The sequence below is a fragment of the Rhea americana genome, unplaced genomic scaffold (genome assembly GCF_003343005.1).
Source record: "Rhea americana isolate MKP2758 unplaced genomic scaffold, rheAme1 scaffold_39, whole genome shotgun sequence".
NCBI classification, from domain to species: domain Eukaryota; kingdom Metazoa; phylum Chordata; class Aves; order Rheiformes; family Rheidae; genus Rhea; species Rhea americana.
In genome coordinates this window covers 5,687,446-5,705,269 of record NW_028186523.1, presented here as the reverse complement: position 1 = coordinate 5,705,269, position 17,824 = coordinate 5,687,446, and the positions used below count along the sequence as shown (strand labels likewise).

General features: G+C 38.7%; 1 protein-coding gene across 1 annotated transcript in view; it reads right to left on the bottom strand.

The window, feature by feature from the left end:
- Positions 1-1,981: 1,981 nt before the first annotated feature.
- Positions 1,982-17,824, bottom strand: part of ST18 (ST18 C2H2C-type zinc finger transcription factor) — a 170,424-nt gene continuing 154,581 nt past the window's right edge. The window contains exons 16-24 of the mRNA XM_085313531.1: positions 16,378-16,440; positions 15,558-15,626; positions 10,898-10,960; positions 10,725-10,805; positions 9,392-9,613; positions 6,801-6,889; positions 5,165-5,268; positions 2,920-3,063; positions 1,982-2,122 (exon numbers count right to left, since the gene is read on the bottom strand). Coding sequence (XP_085169657.1) covers positions 1,982-2,122; positions 2,920-3,063; positions 5,165-5,268; positions 6,801-6,889; positions 9,392-9,613; positions 10,725-10,805; positions 10,898-10,960; positions 15,558-15,626; positions 16,378-16,440 — 976 coding nt within the window. The remainder of the gene's footprint in view (positions 2,123-2,919; positions 3,064-5,164; positions 5,269-6,800; positions 6,890-9,391; positions 9,614-10,724; positions 10,806-10,897; positions 10,961-15,557; positions 15,627-16,377; positions 16,441-17,824) is intronic.

Genomic DNA, 17,824 nt, shown 5'->3' with positions numbered 1-17,824 from the left:
TTAGTAAATTAAATTTTAGTCTTTGTAATGAGTGAACTCATTTTGTATGCATTTAACAAGTATAGCAAATGTTTGCTTTTTGTTTTTTAGCAAGTACAATAACTTTAATAGCAAATTTTTGTTTGGTGTCCTCCTATTTATATTAGACAGCACATATGGTAGCTCTTGAAAAATCATTTAAAAAATAAACACAGCTTCTAAGAACATACATTTTCCCCTCTCTAAACTAAGATTGGAGAGTTGAGTCAACCCTCAAACGAAAAGCAAGCCCCACCTAATGCAGAACAGTGACCACAGTGCATGAGAGTTGAATCACTTTTGAATAGTACTTTTGTGCAGGAACAGTAATAATATAATTGTATATGTCAAGCCTGTGAATGCCATCATATTCAATCTAAATATAAATGAGGCTAATAAAAATAAACACTTTAATTATAGCACGGAAAAATTAAACACACGCTAGATCCATGTATACATTTACACTGAGGCACATATGCACATGAGGTGTGTGTGCATACAAAAAAGGCAGTTTAGCTGGTTGTTTATACCTTTTTCTTAAAAAAAATAAATATAAAAAAAACTTTTGAAACAATGCTTAATTACTTACAATCCCTGAAATAGACATTGCCTCTGTTATAGCAACCACTAATTTCTGGCGGAGCAGAAATTCAGAAATTCCAAACCCAGGCTAAGCAAACCCCGAGGCAGGCACACGCCGGTACCGCCGTGCGCGCGTGTGTCCCCAGCTCTGTGCGTCTCTACGTTCTGCAGCGCTTGGTACCCTACCGAAAGACCGGCAACAAGTTCAGTATCAGCCTTAGAGAATAAGAATGGGAGAAACCAGTCATTGTGTTGCTACAGCTCGTGTAAAGAGAAAAGCAACCACCACTACGCTGGAGCAATATTCTTCTTCTCCAGCCTGCTGCCTTTCCAGCTTCTGTGAATTCAAGCCAGTATTAAATGCCATTTCAGGGGAAATAYGTTTGATTAATTATTATGTACAAAATCTTCAGCTTGGGATGTGTTTTCATTTTTCAAATAGAAATCCATGGCACCATACTGGTCACTTGGTTAAAACCTCAACGTATCATACTAAAAAAGTACCAGTCCTGTCAAATTATCTTTCTTGTTTAGAGATAATTGTCATTTCCTTCCATGAACTAAATTGAAAAAAAAATATTGTTAAAATAATTCTGAAGTTCTCTTGAAACATTTCAAATAACCATTCGCGTAGGCTAAATCACACAGCCAAGTCAAGTGCTTTGCTGATTGCTATATTTCATTATTGCTAACGTATTCTTTAACACACTGTTTTCCAGCATACTGTGCTTTTAAGAGCCCAAGTTCCCCACTAGTGGGCACCATTTATCTTCTCATTCCATGCATCTTCACATCTCATGTTACTGCAAACCCATTTCTGATACAAAGCCATTATAAAAAAGCAGGATGTGAGGAAAATAAAACTAGAACCACAGTTCAGTCATTTGTTACTTTCATAGGTTTTTTTTCTTCCTGTACAAACCCAGCAAGTTATTTAATTTACAGTATAACTTTCAGTCTATTTAAAATCCCATTGGAAAATAAATTAATAAACACATTTGTAAAAATATGGCAGGCCGCAAAAATGCTGTTAAAAGATAAAAAAAACAACTCTTTGATTAGAAATAAATAAAAAATATAAAAAATAGTCGCACACACTTTTTACATTCACTTTACAAAAACTGAGTGCAAAAGAAGAAAAAAAAAGGAATTGTACTGAAATAAATACAATATACTAACAGAGTGCATTGCTGTTAATACAAATAGTCTGTTGTGTTTTTCTTCTTTTTTTTTATGTCAGCTGGGAAAAAAATTAGTGCAATGTTGCAATTGTAAATGCAGCATGGCAACCTACACCCCTTAGCAGTACATGAACTCCTAACAGATCCATCTGGAGTTTACTGCTGTTAAGTAATTTCTGTTGCCCAGCAGCTTTCACATCCTACACATGGATGCCCTTCACTGCCTGTTTGATACTTTCCAGCAGAGCTTTGCATTCGGGGGAATAGTCCCGTTCCAGATTGCTGTACATGTCTGTGAGTGTATTTACATATGCTTCGAAATTCTGCTCACTGATTGGCCCCTAAATGAAGACAAAACAGATTATAATTGCAGGAGATAAAATTAAGGCTGCCCCCCCCCCACCTACACATACAATCCCAACACATGGAAAAGCAGTCACAGGGCAACTGGACAAATATCAAAAARTGAGAGTCACCCAAACGAATGAAGGGTTTGGGGAAGGGAAGGGAGATTCATGTGTTGGGGGAACCACGCACTCTCCCAGCCACAGGGACRGGCGATACGTGACTTGCTTTTCTATCGTGGCCAGTTTAGCTCTGGAATTATGGCTGAGATATCTGTAACTTTCCTCACCTAATTTCCCACTTGAAACTGGGAAAAAAGTCTGTAATTCTAGTAATCTAAGTGTCTTTGTGGATTTGGCTTGTGTTTGCAAGTAAGACAAATAGGTTTTGAGCCAAAGGTTGAGCTTTGCTGACTTCAGAAAAATCACTGCACTGAGTTGGATCAAATGGGTTAAAATTTTGATCTAGGAACAAATTAACTCTAAGGAGTCTCTGTTGTGCAAATCTCATGCCTTGTACATTCAGAGAGGGAGAGAAGTGAAAAATCTGTCTTGCACAAGGCAGTACGGGGCAGAGATAACAGTGTCAGCACAGTCCTGGAAGCATCCGAGTGTTAGCATGCAGAGCCCCCCAGGTTCACTGAGCCAGCATCTCTGCAGAGTAAATTAGTCTAAGCAGATCTCTCTGCTAATGCAGCTACACTGCTCCTGCTGGTCCCTGAGCTTGCTCATCTGCTTCAAGTGCTGGCAAAACAGTCCCAAAGAAGGTGTGAAGCTGCTGGCTGTGGTCTTACCATCTGTGGAAGCTGAATGTCAGCAAGGCTGGAGATGAGGGCTTGGCTTAGGCCAGCTAACTCCTTCAACAGGCTCTCGTTGTTCTGCTCTATAAGTTTGTTCTCCTCTTCTATCGTTTTCAAATTGCTCTCCATGGATGTGATCTAAAAATCGCAGGCACACACACACAAACAGACCCCGGCTGCGTTATAACTGCGTATCGAACCCAAACTGACGGTCACGCGACTGCGAAAGGCCACACCACGGACTGGGAATTCTGGTGCTTTTTTTTAAGATAGACATAATTTCTCCACAGAATATTGACAGCAAGGAAGACGCCACGTTCACTCTGAACTGACGGACTTTGCTGCCGGTTCGCCAGGAAACTCTGTGTCAGCAAGGTGCCCGCGCGCGGCCCCAGCGCCAGAGGAGCGCATTGCGCGGGGGAGACGAGCTCGGAAACGAACGCAAGACTCCAGGCGTCAAGCAGCTGAGCAGGGGGAAGGAGAGCAGAGGCTGATGTTCCCATTGCCGCCCTCTCTTACAGCATCYCTGCTGCTTGACCACAATAGCAAGGACACCGGTATGAGCTGCCCTGCTACTTTCCTGCCCGGCTCCCGGGCTCAGCGCAGTGCTGTGAGCCGATCTGGGTTGGAGAGAGGGCACACGCTGGAAACAATACGAGAAAAATAGAGCGGGAAGGGAACTGAGAGGTTCCCAGCGCAGAATAAATGCAAAGATCGACTCCGGGCAACAGAATGGAAACGCATGGTTTTTAGAAAAGGCAGGAAAAAGCACCTGAGGTGGAAAAACACGGCGGTCCCGGCGCCCACCTCTCCTCATTAGCACCGCGTACCCCCGCGCTGCTCCGATCTGTCCCCTGCTGCGCCCGGYTTAGTTCCCTTTGCTATCCTGGAAGAAACCGTCACACACTGACACCGTCCTGAGGGTGAAGAACTCTTCCTTGCCTGCCTGCGGTGATGAAGTGCCAGGAAAATCCACTACGACTTTGCCTCTGGAGCGTGCTCGCAGAAGCCTAATGCCTGGCCAAGTGAGATTAAAAGGAGGCAGAGCAAAGCTGCTTAGGGGACCTGCTCCCTCAAACGCAGTTCAGTTCAAGGGCTGCTGGTCGGACTGCCTTCAGCACGCAGAAATTCGGAGCGGAAGAAATCTGTGCTCGCAAAAATTAGGCAATTTCTTGTACCTGTACAGACAGCACAGTGTTCTCCAGAGAGAACTTGAAAAAGGGTCCAGAGACCCTGAAAAGCATCATAGTGCAGTTTGGGATGGATATGCCACATTCGTAGTGCGAAGCCAGTCAACCCAGAGCTCAGTCAACTCAAATAGACCCCTATTTAGACCATAAAAGCTGTGGCTGTTATAAAACCAGCATACACCAGCACTGTACACATTTCACTGTGGTGCAAATACAGTTTGTTTTGGCAAGTTTAGACTTATACTGGGTTTCTAGATCTGTTCCCATTTATTTTTTTTTCCTAAGCTCTCACTGCTCCTAAYATATTTAGCAAGATTCTGCTCTTGCTTTTGCAAGGGAATTACCAGGTGTATATAGTAGTCTCCGCATGGACGAACACATGAACATATTCAGCTGGCTCAATACAACCACAACCAGCATCTTAAGGCTAATTTACTCCTGCTGGCATACAAAAGAATGAAAGAGAAACGACTCTTTTCCACAGCTCCTCATCAAACTAATCTGCTATACAAGTCAGCAAAAGGCATCCATTCTTTACCAGGTGCTGCCTGGAGGCCAAATTCAAACTATTTGAATAACTGAAAGTGGATGAATTGAAGCAGGGAAATTTTATAAGGCCCAGATAGGAACAAAATCAACTTGCATAACAGTTAGGGTGTACACATAAGAAGTAATGGTATTTCCTAATAGTTTCCCTAATATGAGTTCTTATGGCGGTCATGGGATTCTGTATGGTTTGGTCAACACAGGTTTGATCAACAAAGGAAAATGCATGTTTTGTTTAGTAAATATGGTTTTCCTGCTTGCCAAGAGTAGCTCCAAACTGTCTCCAATCTATCACACTGTAAATTTTCATGACAATACAGAAGAATTTGCTGCTTGTTTACAGAAAACAAACAAAAAAAAAAGACAAAAAAAAAAACATGTAGGATTTTGGCAGTTTTAAATGCTAGAGTGATGGGAAAACATGCGCTCACAAGAATAATTGTGTTTAAATATAACATTTGCATACATAAGAAAATTTTGAACTCTTTGCTTTGACATTATACCTGGGTCTGAAGTTTCATCATGTCAGCTTCAATTTTCAGATTGGATTCATTCAGTTCTTTTATTTCCTCATCCAAGTGTCTGATTTCTTCATCACTCTCCATCCCTGCAAATAGTTGAAAGTACCCTGATCAGATTTAAAGTGTCCACATGTACATGGATACACAAATAATAAGCTGGGTTATCTGTTACTGGACAAGAGGAAAATAACAGGCTTTCTAGTCGAATGATTGATCTTTAAATTGCCTCTTTCTTTGCTTTTACTGTCAAAAATGTTGGATAGCTGTAAAACATCTATATGAGCTGAAATCTGTAAGGGGCAAGTAATGCCTTCTGAGTTTCTGTGTTTCTCAATTCTCTCTCTCTTTTTTTTTTTTTTTTTTTCCAGTACAGCATGCAACCACAAGCTGGAGAGTAGAGAAGGGAAAAGTGCTAGAAATGTTTGGAAAGGGGAAAGTCTATCACACAAGATGACTGCAGTGAGTTTAGCAATGCCTTTTTAGATTTAAAAGAAACATAAAGCAACTTTTCTGCAGTGAGCACCCAGGCYAACATCGCCACTTGTATAATTTTGCTGACTTTAGTAGGCTCATATATACCTGCTACTGAGCTTGCAAGAAGCTCTGTGGGGATTAATCTCTATGTAGAATAACTTGAAGAATCACAGCCTTAGTTATGAGTAAGCACTTAAATGATGGCAAAATGGAAACTATCAGGAGGCTAAAAGGCATTATAGGAAAAAAAAAAAAAAAAAGAGCGAGGACTTTTACATTCCCACAAGTAGCAAAGAAAAGATCTTCAAGTCTTTAATGAAAATCTTTTCCTGAATAACATTGAGCAGCTACAACTGGCAATACATGTCCTTCTTTCTGCTTGATCTGAGATCACCTCTGCTTAGAGATTATTCTTCTGTCACCATTACTGCTTTAAAACCTAGACTACTGATCTGAGCCTACTGGGGACCCAGCATGGGAAATCTGTAAGCAGCAGTCCCTGTTCCAGCAGTATCTTGGACAGAGAGCAGGGTGCATGGGAGCAAATTCATTTGCCCAAGATAACACAGTTGTTTTACTCAGCAGTCGGAGGCGTAAAAGCTAAGTCTCTTTAATCTTGGCTCAGTGTCCAACTCTCTGAACTATGCTGAATAAGAMAGAAAGCAAACTCTACTTATTTCCCCTTATATCTATTTGGTAACTTTCCTTTATATTTACTATATGTTTTAGGAAAATCATCAAAGTATTGCACAGAAACTAAACCACATAATTCAAGATAGGGAAATGAATCCATTTCTGCATGCAATATTTACCTCTTCTTACTCTAGTCATTAGTTAGCTCAGTCCTCCTGAGTTATAACTAATATATTATTACTAATAACGATATTTAAAACAACCTCAAATAAAAAATAACACTCTGAGTTAAGACCAAAAGGTACCACAAATGTTGAGCTACCATGATGTAAATGAGAAGAATTTTATAATCTCTCATGCAAAGATCTTTGTTATTGAAGTTTTTTATTGCTAGAGACAACTGAAAGGAGTGAGAATTAATGCCAGAACGGCATAAAGGGGCATATGTATAAATGRGAGTCAAGGCCTTTCTATCTAAATAAATGTCATCATCTTTTACAAATCTCCTTACCACCACTTGCTTTAAGCTTGATAGTCATTAATTCTTCCGAAATTTTGCCCTTTTTTATGGCTTGCGCATTCAGAGGACAACCAGACAGGCTGAAAAGGATAGGAAAAAAACCATAAGCACCCACTTGAAAATGGCAACAATCCTTTCAGGCAATATTATCATGCACTTGGTCAGACCTCTGTACCAAGGTCACATCTGTATCTCCATTACAGCATAGCTTCAGGGATTGACATAACTCATAACGAGCTATTTAACTGTATATTCCAGCTTGAAAACTGGCACAGAAATCTCAACTTACAAGTAAACAACTCTAAATCACATTTCAGAATAATCTAAGTAGCAGTGGGAGCTATTATTGAGTTATGTGAAGAAATATTTACAGGATTCTTGAAGTCCCATCACTTTTAAATAAAAACTTTCTATAGTTTTTATTGAAGTGTTATGCTTCAAAGGAGAAGGGCAGCATGGTCCTTGAAAATGGCAGGTTTACCATTCTTTAAAAAAAGAAAATTTAGTATATGGGATGATTTCCACATTGCACAACTATTGTATCATTTTGTTGATACATGATAATGATCAATATAATAATAACTCTGGATATGCCCTATAGATTGTGATAGGTTTTCTTGAATGGTTCTATTACATAGTCACTCTGCTTTTTAACTATTGTTCATATTAAATTACATTTTTCTATTTCAAAGCTTACAATTTCATCAGCTGGTAATTACCTGAATCAATTTTTATAGCCCACTAAAGGCCTAAGATGAATTGCACTGTCTTAATACTATCTTAATAAATAACAAAGAAGAAATACTCATATGCTGATTTGTATTCAGATCTAGCCAAGTAAGGAGTAAAGCAAAATTTTATCCCAGYAGGAGAATGCATGGGTTTGGGGGTTTTGCTTGTTTGTTTGCTTCGGGTGCAAAACCCCCAAAGATTCTAACAAACATGGTGCTTCAACAAACAGAAAACAAGCTTTTGCAGCGTTAAATTAGCATCACACTTGCTTAGACGTGCTAGTTCTCTGGATTTTAAATACTGTTTATTATCTCTGTCCAGAGCAACTAGTCAGAAGAATGTCTCAAAGCCACAGGTGACTTGTCAGGCTTCAGAAGTGCTAGCATGGACAGAATGTCCAAAACAATATTAAGGAGCATTTTAACCAACATGCTCTTGAATGTCATCCAGCCTTAAGTAGGAGAGGAATCATCTGTAGGAWGAGCTGCAACCAGCTAACGCTTTTTATGTTGTTTGCTTATGAGCCGTTCACAACCCTTTGGTGAATTTATCACTCAGCACTCCCAGGATGGGCTGATTCCATTACATCCATTATATAGATGAGGAAATGACAGAGAGAGGCCAAAGTCCACATTCAGATTGCCTCAAATGTCACCTAAGGACTTGTGGTGAGTGTTTCTTCCTGCATAGCTGTCTTTGGCAGCTGGGAGCCACCTGACAGCAAACACTAAATAAGGAAACTTGGCTGCCAAATACAAGTCTCTGTATCAGATGGACCTGAAGCAGATCATCCAAACTTCAGGACAGTGCCCTAGCTCTGTATGACTGTGTATTACTCTGGGGTTTGCAGCCGAAGATACAATAACCAACTGTTGGGGTGAGCTGGGAGTGGGCTGGGGCAGAGCCACAGCAGGACTTCCAAGCTTGAGACTGAGATGGTATAAAGATGAAAAATAGGAGTGGCTCACCAAATCAGACCCAAGGGTCAAAGGAAAAGGAAGAGTAAGAGTAATGGAACTTGCTGGAGGGCCATTAAACACCAGATTTCATAAGCTGTGACTTTTTAACAGCCAGTTCTGCCGAATCAGACTGAACCATCTCAGATATWCTTGTGTTGGAGAGGTTGGTTCAGACTGTTAGAAAGAAAGCAAAGGAGGGATAGAATAYAGATTTAATTCCTGATATTTCACTGAAGACCAAACTTCATCAGGTATTAATTCTGTTTCTATAGCCAGATTCTTTGAATATTATTGAGTGAATAGGTTCAAATGATATTAGGGTTTTCATAGTGATGTATGAAATAATAGTGATTATTGTTACTGTTTATATATGCGATTCCCACTTTATAAGGATTGTTTCCTTTGTCAAACTGTTACAATTTCAAACKTGTGTAATTCATATGAATTCTGCATCTTTACTTTCTGTTTGATTTTTGTTGTTTAAACATAAACTTTACGAAAATAGCTTTTCCCATTGGTGGAAAGATGAAATGAATGCTTTTGCTATATTTTTTTCTGCGGATGATGCTTGCATTTTCTGTAAAGAACATACAGGTATAACTCCATATTTGCCTAGGAAAGAACTCTATTACATTTTAAATCATATAGAAACTGTGTTAAGACTAAGTAAAGAATTTGGAAAGTCACACTGCAATGAGAATGTAAAGAAGAGTTAAACGTTCATCCCAATCCTCTCAAAGTTATTCTCTTTCATACTACTTCAGTTGCAGTGTAAACTATATTGTTATTTAAAAGACTTCAACACAATTCACTTAGACTATAGCCTCATATGTTGCCAACTCAACAGCGGATTGTTAAGGAAAAGTAAAAAGAGAAAACACAAAGTTATACCTTCTGTGGGTGACAAAAACATTATTAACATGACCCAGCCCGTTGCAGCCTGGCAAAGGACAGTGTGGCAGCTCTTGTTTGTTCAGTTTCCACGATAGTGAAGACCCATTGACGGGACTCTCCTTCTGTCTCTTGGCAGCCAAAGGACAACCAGAAGCAGTGCGATGAGAAGTGTATTTACCTGATATGTGACCTTGGCCATCACAGCCTATCACTGGACATCTACAGAAACACAGTAAAAGAGCCCTCATTTTCACTAGACGGAGCAGGTGAAGACAGTCTCAAGAAAACAAAATAATTCCAGCTGTCCATACCACTTACACTAATGTGTCCCAAGAGATATGCTGTACCTAAGCATTTCATTCATGTCAAGCGGAGCCTTAGGCACAGCTTATTTCAATCTTAGGCGATTTAAAATGCAGTTGTACAGCCTAAGGAACTAGAACATTCATTTAGATAGTATTTTACTAGAAAAGAAAACGGAAATTCTATCAGAGGCAATAAATCACACTTTTAAAAATGTATGAAAAGCTAGCATTCTCTCTTCTCTATTTATATTTCTGGCATAAAACCAGGGTTTCGGTAGTTGGGAAACCTGTATTATCACATGCAAATACTTGCAAAGTCAAGCTTGGGATTTCCTGCACTACTCTGTCAATGTTATTCAGCCTCTTATTAGTATTAGGAACCATACTGAGTGTAATCAAATCTTTATATCGATATTCTGGCAGTTGATCATTTACTTATTTAATGGAATGTGCATTCAAGTAAGGAATATAGTTAATCTCTACTGAGTTGCCAGTTTTCACCACAAGTGAAATTTTAACATAAAGGAACAGCACGAGACTTACATATATGTAAATTCTCTGGGACATACGTTGAAGAAGATGTCACTGTGCTTTAATTATTTCATTGGGTCAATGCTAGCACTCTGTATTCATGATTTTGGTGACTGTTTGCAATTTGGGTTTATTATTTGGGTCCATGCTGATGATGACCACAGCTGACATGGGGAGATTTCCCTTCAGGCTGAAATTATTTATTTTCCTTCATTTTTGCCAAATTCTCAAGCAAGAAGCACTTGCATGGCACTGTTCAAAATAATTGGAACAACGAARGCAAACACAGCAACCCGCCCCAGCTGCTCAGGCTCCAGGGTGATGGACTCCACCAGCTTCACTAGTAGCAGAAACGCTTGATTCGTCTCCAGCTCAAGGAGATGTTCTCACRTGCCTCAAATTAACCATGGCATTTCCTATGTTGCGTCAAGTCCTGAACTCTTACTGCTTTTTTTCCCCTTCACTGCTGGTAGACTTGTGCTTTTGCTACTCACTTAAGTTCTGGGTCTTCTTTTTCTTCCTTGGTAGGAGTCACTTTGATACCACCTTTCCTGGCACGAGGGCAACCAGACAAGCTGAAAGAAGTACACAGAATAAAAGTCTCTTCTTTCCACTGCCGTTTGCTGAGAGCTCAGCRTGTGGCCCCAAACAATGGGATAATTCTTACCTTCTGTGTGATGCATAATTCCCAGTCACGTGGCCAGAACCGTCGCAGCCAGGTGTCGGACACCTATAGGAAAATACAGACAGCTTACAAAATACAACTGCAAAGGTAACAGTAAATACATCGCACCTTGTGCAGTTTGTCTAGAATAGAAGAAATAACACTAGAGCTTTTGTTGAATAATCAAATCTASTTCTTGTTTATTTTTTAAATGAGCAATCTGCTTTCATTTTTTATTTTATATATGAATTTTAATAAGCAATGTGAAGTATATCGCATATGATGCATGGATTTAAATAGTTTATAACACTGTTTTCATCAAACATTTTTCCTTGTGCAGGATCAACATTAAAAGAAGAAAAACAGCTTGATATTGATCTATTTGTAAATTTACTGTTATGTGTTTGTTTGTTATTCCTCTGATGTTTTCAGGTACAGACACAAATAAACACTTTGCCAGTATTTACAGAAGGGAAAATGGAAGCAGAGAAGCAGTTTTCCTTTTGGCCATCAATACAGTCAGTGCGATAGCCAGAATTTGAATTTAGTAGCTTGTATTTTCTAGCACAGTAAGTGTACAACAGGACCGTATCTATCTAACACTAGATTCAATTGGGTATTCAGCTTGGCAAGTGGATTATGCTTATGTCTTACAGTTAAGGGGCTTTTGCATGTGGGTACGTGCAACAGACAGAAGCTTTTTCAAATATGAATGTTTAACACCAAAACATGCATACAGTGGGAAGAAGCAAGCCTGCCTGTTATCGTGTCGCTTGTGCTCTGGGTGGGGAAGCTTCTCGCCTGCTGGCAGTGCATGAAGAGTGTGCTCCGAAAGTCTACTGCAGTCAGTGGGTCTTTCCATTGACTTCTGCGGGTTTTGGAGCAGGACCTTACTGATATCACCTTCCACCTGAGAAGTAATCTTATGCATCTTTCATACCTTTCAGACAGATCTACTGTGTTTTTTTTTTTTTTTCCTCCATTGGAGGGAATTGCGTTTGTGTTTGCGTGTGTGTTTTTAAAGAGAACAAAAACATATGATAGAACATAAAGCAGCACAAGCGAAATACYGACTTTTAGAAGTTGAGCCAGCTGTTTCTACATTTCTGTATTGCACAGCACTAAGTTAAGCACTAAGGATGTTAAGCATCCCTAAGGGCTTTTGAATGCTATGGATTTTACAGAGTATCAGACTTAGAGAGAGAGTTGTGCCAAATAATCTTGTATTAAATAAACCACTATGGAAATCTGCAGCTCTCAGTAATCCCTTGAAGGACTCAGTTCTTACTGATTTCTTACTAAGATGAGGAGATGGGTGATTTAATAAAGTTGTTTGTAGGCTGACATGGAAAACACCTAAGTATACAATTGCAATATCCATTGCAGTTTATCTCTTCACAGAATATTTGAGACTATTTTTCTGAAAACAATTAATTTGTCAAAAACCTGACTCCTTTGGGCATGACCAAATTTTTTCAATGATTCAAGTAGAATTCAGCAAATAATTTAAACTGTAGAAAGGGGAGAATTTTTTTAAAGACAATGTCAAAACATTTCATAATGACATTTTCTGAACAAAATATTTTGGCAGAGTGACATGCTTCATACTGACAGCTAAGGTAGAGGTGTGGGTTGCTGTGTCCCAGATATGTTTGCCTGTGCAGAGCTAAATGTTGATCTGTCTGAGTATGGGATAATGAGTGGGCACAATGTTATGTGAAGCAAGCAGGGCAATGTCTGGAGAGTGTGAGTGCTCACAAGTAAATCCAGAATACATGCCAAAAACTATGGGTTTTTAATTTTGGCTGCTAATTTTATCAGATGATCACAGATGGAAGAGCTGTCCAGCTAGATTGTATGCGGATTTATTTTGGTAAGAGCTTTTTATGGGAGACATTCAGATCACAAGTCTGTTACGGACTTAAAAATGACACTGAAATAATTTTGCATCTTCTCATCTGTATTTACCACCTCTGTCAGCAGTTAGTTGTCATATCCAGATTAGAATTCAAGATATTCTTAGGGTCATTAAAGATATGAGGCTGAGATGTTATTAGTATTAATAAAATTATAGGATGACATTTCAGGTGGACACCTAACAAATTAGTAAGAACCTATACTAGTAATGCGCRTAATCACTGAGTTGGATTTTCCAAATAGTGGTTGTATTGAATAGTCTTTATATAAATTCTAAAATTCCACAATATAACTACACCAGCAATATATTGCCCGACACTTTGTGGATCTTCACCAATATTTAACTGACTGATGAATTTGGACTGGTGCCCCATCTAGGRAGACATCCTCTGCTGTGGATTCCCATATTTAACCACTATAACATTTTATTTAAGGATAGAATTGATTACCTATTATTTAAGGTTTCTGAACTGTAAGTAGATATCTTTCTAAAGTACACTTTCAAACCTGTTCAAGGCTTGACAAGCAACTCTGATGAAATCGGAGAAAGTGAAATAGGATAATCAATCATAATTTTCCCTTATAGCTTTAAAGCCTATAAATCATTATCAACCTCATTATTTCTTAATCTGATCACCTTAGACTGCTCTCTTCAGATTTAAAATTTCCCCAATCTGACTCAAAGGCTTACTTTTTGAACAGATCTTCCTTATTTCCAAACTGTAGATCACATGGAAATCTTGCGACTTTGCTGGCTTAGAGATTCACAGTTAAAGCCAAAATCCCATCTTGATTCTGGCAATTTAAATATGAATAACATTTGGAAAAAAATACAGCTTTTTCATGTTCATGCCTAACTAYATTCATGCCTAACTACATGAGGGTACTTTGATGGCCTGATTCTATGAGCATTTATGCCCTTTTCTCACATGTCTATGAAACAAAATTAACTACTGACATCACTATACTGCAGGTATGATTGTAGTTTGTGGCAAAAGATTTCACTTAGCCAATCCTTCTCAAAAMCAGGGTTTTATTTAAAATCACACCTGAATAAGGTTTGAAGGAAGCTAAGATAAGGTGGTGCATTTGTGGAAAAAAAATATTTAGTCTTTTTTCCTTTTGCAAATTGTCTGTGAACAGATTTTGATTTTTGCTCTTTTTCTAGTTAATTGAAATTAAATGCTAAGTACATTATGCAACATATTTCTGTCTGTGAAATGTTCATGAACTTTGACTTTGTCTTTCACAACTCACTTATTATACATGGCATACAGTGTGCGGTTTGTCATTTAAGTCATATGCTGTTGCTCCTCTTTCCTTATGGCATGACCAAAACTCTAAAAGCTTTAGTGGAAAAATAACCATATTGGTATGCAAATTTCCTTATTCGCACATGAATATGGGGGGAAGGGGCTGCATGAAGAGCAACTATTCAAAATATTTGTGTGAGCATCTATTTATGGCAGAAAGCCAACAAAAGCAGGGACAAATATATATGACTCAGCAAATGATTTCGAATTTGTCAGCATTTTCACAAGTCAGTTCCCTGCTTCTTGAGCTGCTCTTTTCAAAACAAACTAAACCCAAATTTTGTATCTTTGAGACCAGTGGCTCAGTGGATCCAAAAGCTGAAGTATTATGCCAGTGTGTCAATTTACCTACTGGCTTTGGGAACTACTTTGATCAGTTGCCCATATAAATGGCCTTTCTTTGCAGTTTTGTTGCATCTCCAGCATCTTCACCTATGTAGCTACCATTAGTTCAGCAACTTGTTTTTAACACCAGTTGTTATGTAACAAGTTGCCAGGATACAGGACGGGATGCACTGACATTTGATCTGGGGAAGCTCATTTATGACTAGACACTGAGTCAGGTCCAAATGTAGTTACTACTATTATTAATACCATTATGATAGTGTAAAAGTACCATGAGCAAACTTTATTTTCTTCTGTCTGGACTAGGAATGAACCTCCAGAAGGGCAGAAAGTACAGTCACAAGATTCTCCTCTTTCTACATAYATTCATAAAATTTCCAAGGCATTTATTATGGGATCCAATTTACAAGTTGCAGAGGGAAAGCTATGAAAGAACTCTAATTATCCTTTCCTCTTCCCCACATCCTTATTGACAGAGCCAATTCAATAACTAGATGACTAGTTGCCAGTGCCTCTCTTGACTACAGATTTTTGAAATATTCATATGTCCCTATACATCTGTCCGTATAGCCGAGCCTGCACAGTCCTTTTGTAAGTGACATTTCATGGTGAGAATTATGCCAGCACCAAATCATATGACTTGATGTCTGCTTCAGTGACGTTAACCTCATAATATAGGGTAGTGAATGATGAAAAACGATTGACAGGAGTTTTGTTTTTTAGATTTATTCTAACTTCTCTGATCAGATGGAGTAATTTGCCAGACCAGTCTTACATGTAAGATACTTCCTGGTTCTGTCTGAGTCAGAAAAACTGTGTGAACAGTCTCTTTCTTAGTGCTTACACATTCTTTCTTCAGGTCATGGTTAGTATATGGAAATGAAGAAGTACAAAAAAGAAGAAAGACAAATGGAGAAAAATGAACTCTTATCTCTCTGGAAAGTTTTCAATTCAGTTCATCTGAAATTTTTTAAAAAAGGCTTGACCGAGCTCAAAGGAAATCAGATAGATAAACAGTTGAATTAATGTAGGGAACAAGCTGATCAGAAATAAATAGCAATCATATTTTTGCTATTATCAATACTTACTTAAGCTCCTGAGAGTTGGCAGCCATAAGAGATTTTAATGTCTTGTCAGCTAATGGGCACCCAGAGACACTAAGAAAACAGACGTGAAATGTTTCATTAAAATAGAATGTTTTTTTTTTTTCCTCAAAACAACAACCTCTAGACAATTTATGATTTACAATGAGGAAAAACATATTTGCTGTTGGCAGAGGAGGAGCAGCCAATATCAGTCTGTAGCTCTTAAGTCACTGGAAAGTGATTGGGTCAGAGCCAGAGGTTTCTAAGTCCCTGTAAAGCTCTGCAGGGAGGCAGTGGCAGGGATCGCCCTTTCTTTAGGTGGCCAGTGTAAAGGGCAGGTAGATCGTCTGGTCCATGCGACTGGAAAAAGACAAAACCTGCTTCCATCATGCTCCCAAAAGGAAAGGCAGGAATTCCTTGTTTCAACTCCCCAGGCAGAGAATAGGTTATTCTGAGGAACACACACCGATGGTGTGTGTTGGCAGAACTATGAATTTCGAAGCCACCTGTAGAGATGCTTGCAGAAACCTTGTTTAAAATCCCATGCGCTAGCATCTGTATGGAGAGTGCTTGTACACTTAGGGAAGTTTAAACATTACAGAATGACTTATCTTCAGGCCTCAGCTAAGACAGGCTGCTTAACTCCATCAATCTATTGAGTCAAGACATTCACAAAATAGAAACAGAAAACAGGTACATTTCTGTATGGATTATTTTCTGCAAATTATTTTTGCATACTTATCCATAGTTGGTATAAAACTGTTCAAAGACGACAACAGCTAAAACTAGTTCTACTTCCTGCTTTGGTTGTCTTGTTTCTCACCTGCGGTGTGAGGCATAGTTTCCTGTTACGTGACCACTACCATCACATCCTGGAGTTGGACAGCTGCGCAAAGAAGATGCAGTGAGGAGTGAGAGAATAAATAATACATGACAAAGCTCTGCAATGAACTACAGAATAATTCTTAGGGCAACCACATTCATCATTAATCATCTCAAGTGTCATCATGACACTACTGAACACTAGCAAAACTTATATGGTATTTCTAGTTACAGGACTGAAAAAGTATTCATATTTCCAGGCAAATAAATCTTTTTTTTTTTTTTTTTTTTAATATATATGTAATGTAAAACCACAATATTTTGCTCAAATTTTCAGTTATGGCTTAAATTCTTAAAAAGACAGTTTTGCTAATGGTATTAAATTTAGAGGACAATTACGGTTAAGGCTGAATGTTCTAATCTTACCTACTGTACAACACAAGCCAAAGAATGTTAATATCTGACATCATTCCCTCAGCTTCTGAGTAAAATAAAGCCCCTTTTCTAGAAATGCATCCAATCTTTATTTGCTGACTTCAGGGGCAAAATCAGAAGTTATGTTTGCTTGCAGAACAGAAAGCACACATCAGTTGGAGACAGACAAGGTTCAGAATGAGAACAAAATTTTCCCTGGAAATTTCTCTGCTGAATGAAGGTGCTGTAAATCTAGCACAAAAGATTTGTTCCTTTATGCCAAGAAATAGAGGTATATTCCACAATGCTGAAGACTGAACAACCAAATTTCCTGAGCATCTAATTAGGAGGTTCTTTAAATAAATAAAAATGTTATGCAATCTAGGTGTAAGAGAGAGTTTATCTTCTATCCAGTTTATGGAGTCTTTTTCTCTCTTGTGAGCTCCTCTGTATTTGTTGTCTATACTCATTTTCAAGGACCTCTTGATACCATCAGAATGATGAAAATGACTTTTAATGAGCTGGGAATCAGACCCTAAATAATTATTCTTGCTGTTGCTCTATGAATGCTCTATCCTGGCTCCCTCAAGGCTAGCAGTCAACCAGACTTGCCTGCTCACTCCCTAGAGGAAAGAGGGACCCAAAGGGCATAACTGTCTTACCTTTGCAACAGGAATGGCCCATGAACATATTTATTTATTTATTTGCTATTTCAGGCTTCTGGAATAAGTGTTAGGCCTGTTAGCTCAAGGCCTCCTTTATTCTTTTGGGGGAACTGGAGAATATATTAAAACTCTTGTTGTTCCTCTTCTTCAGTCACAGCATTGAGCTCAGCTATCAAATGAGGACACATTCCTCTGCAAAAGGGCAGGGAAGACAAAAGTTTTGGGATCTTTTAAGGGAAGTTGTGGAAGGGAGACAGGTGAATTAAACAGACCTTTCTGTACTATTTTAAAATACTCCCAATATCAACCCTGTGGAGTCACCTTATAAAGGGTGTGTCTTCTCTCAGTGGGTCTAGGGATAAGATGGCC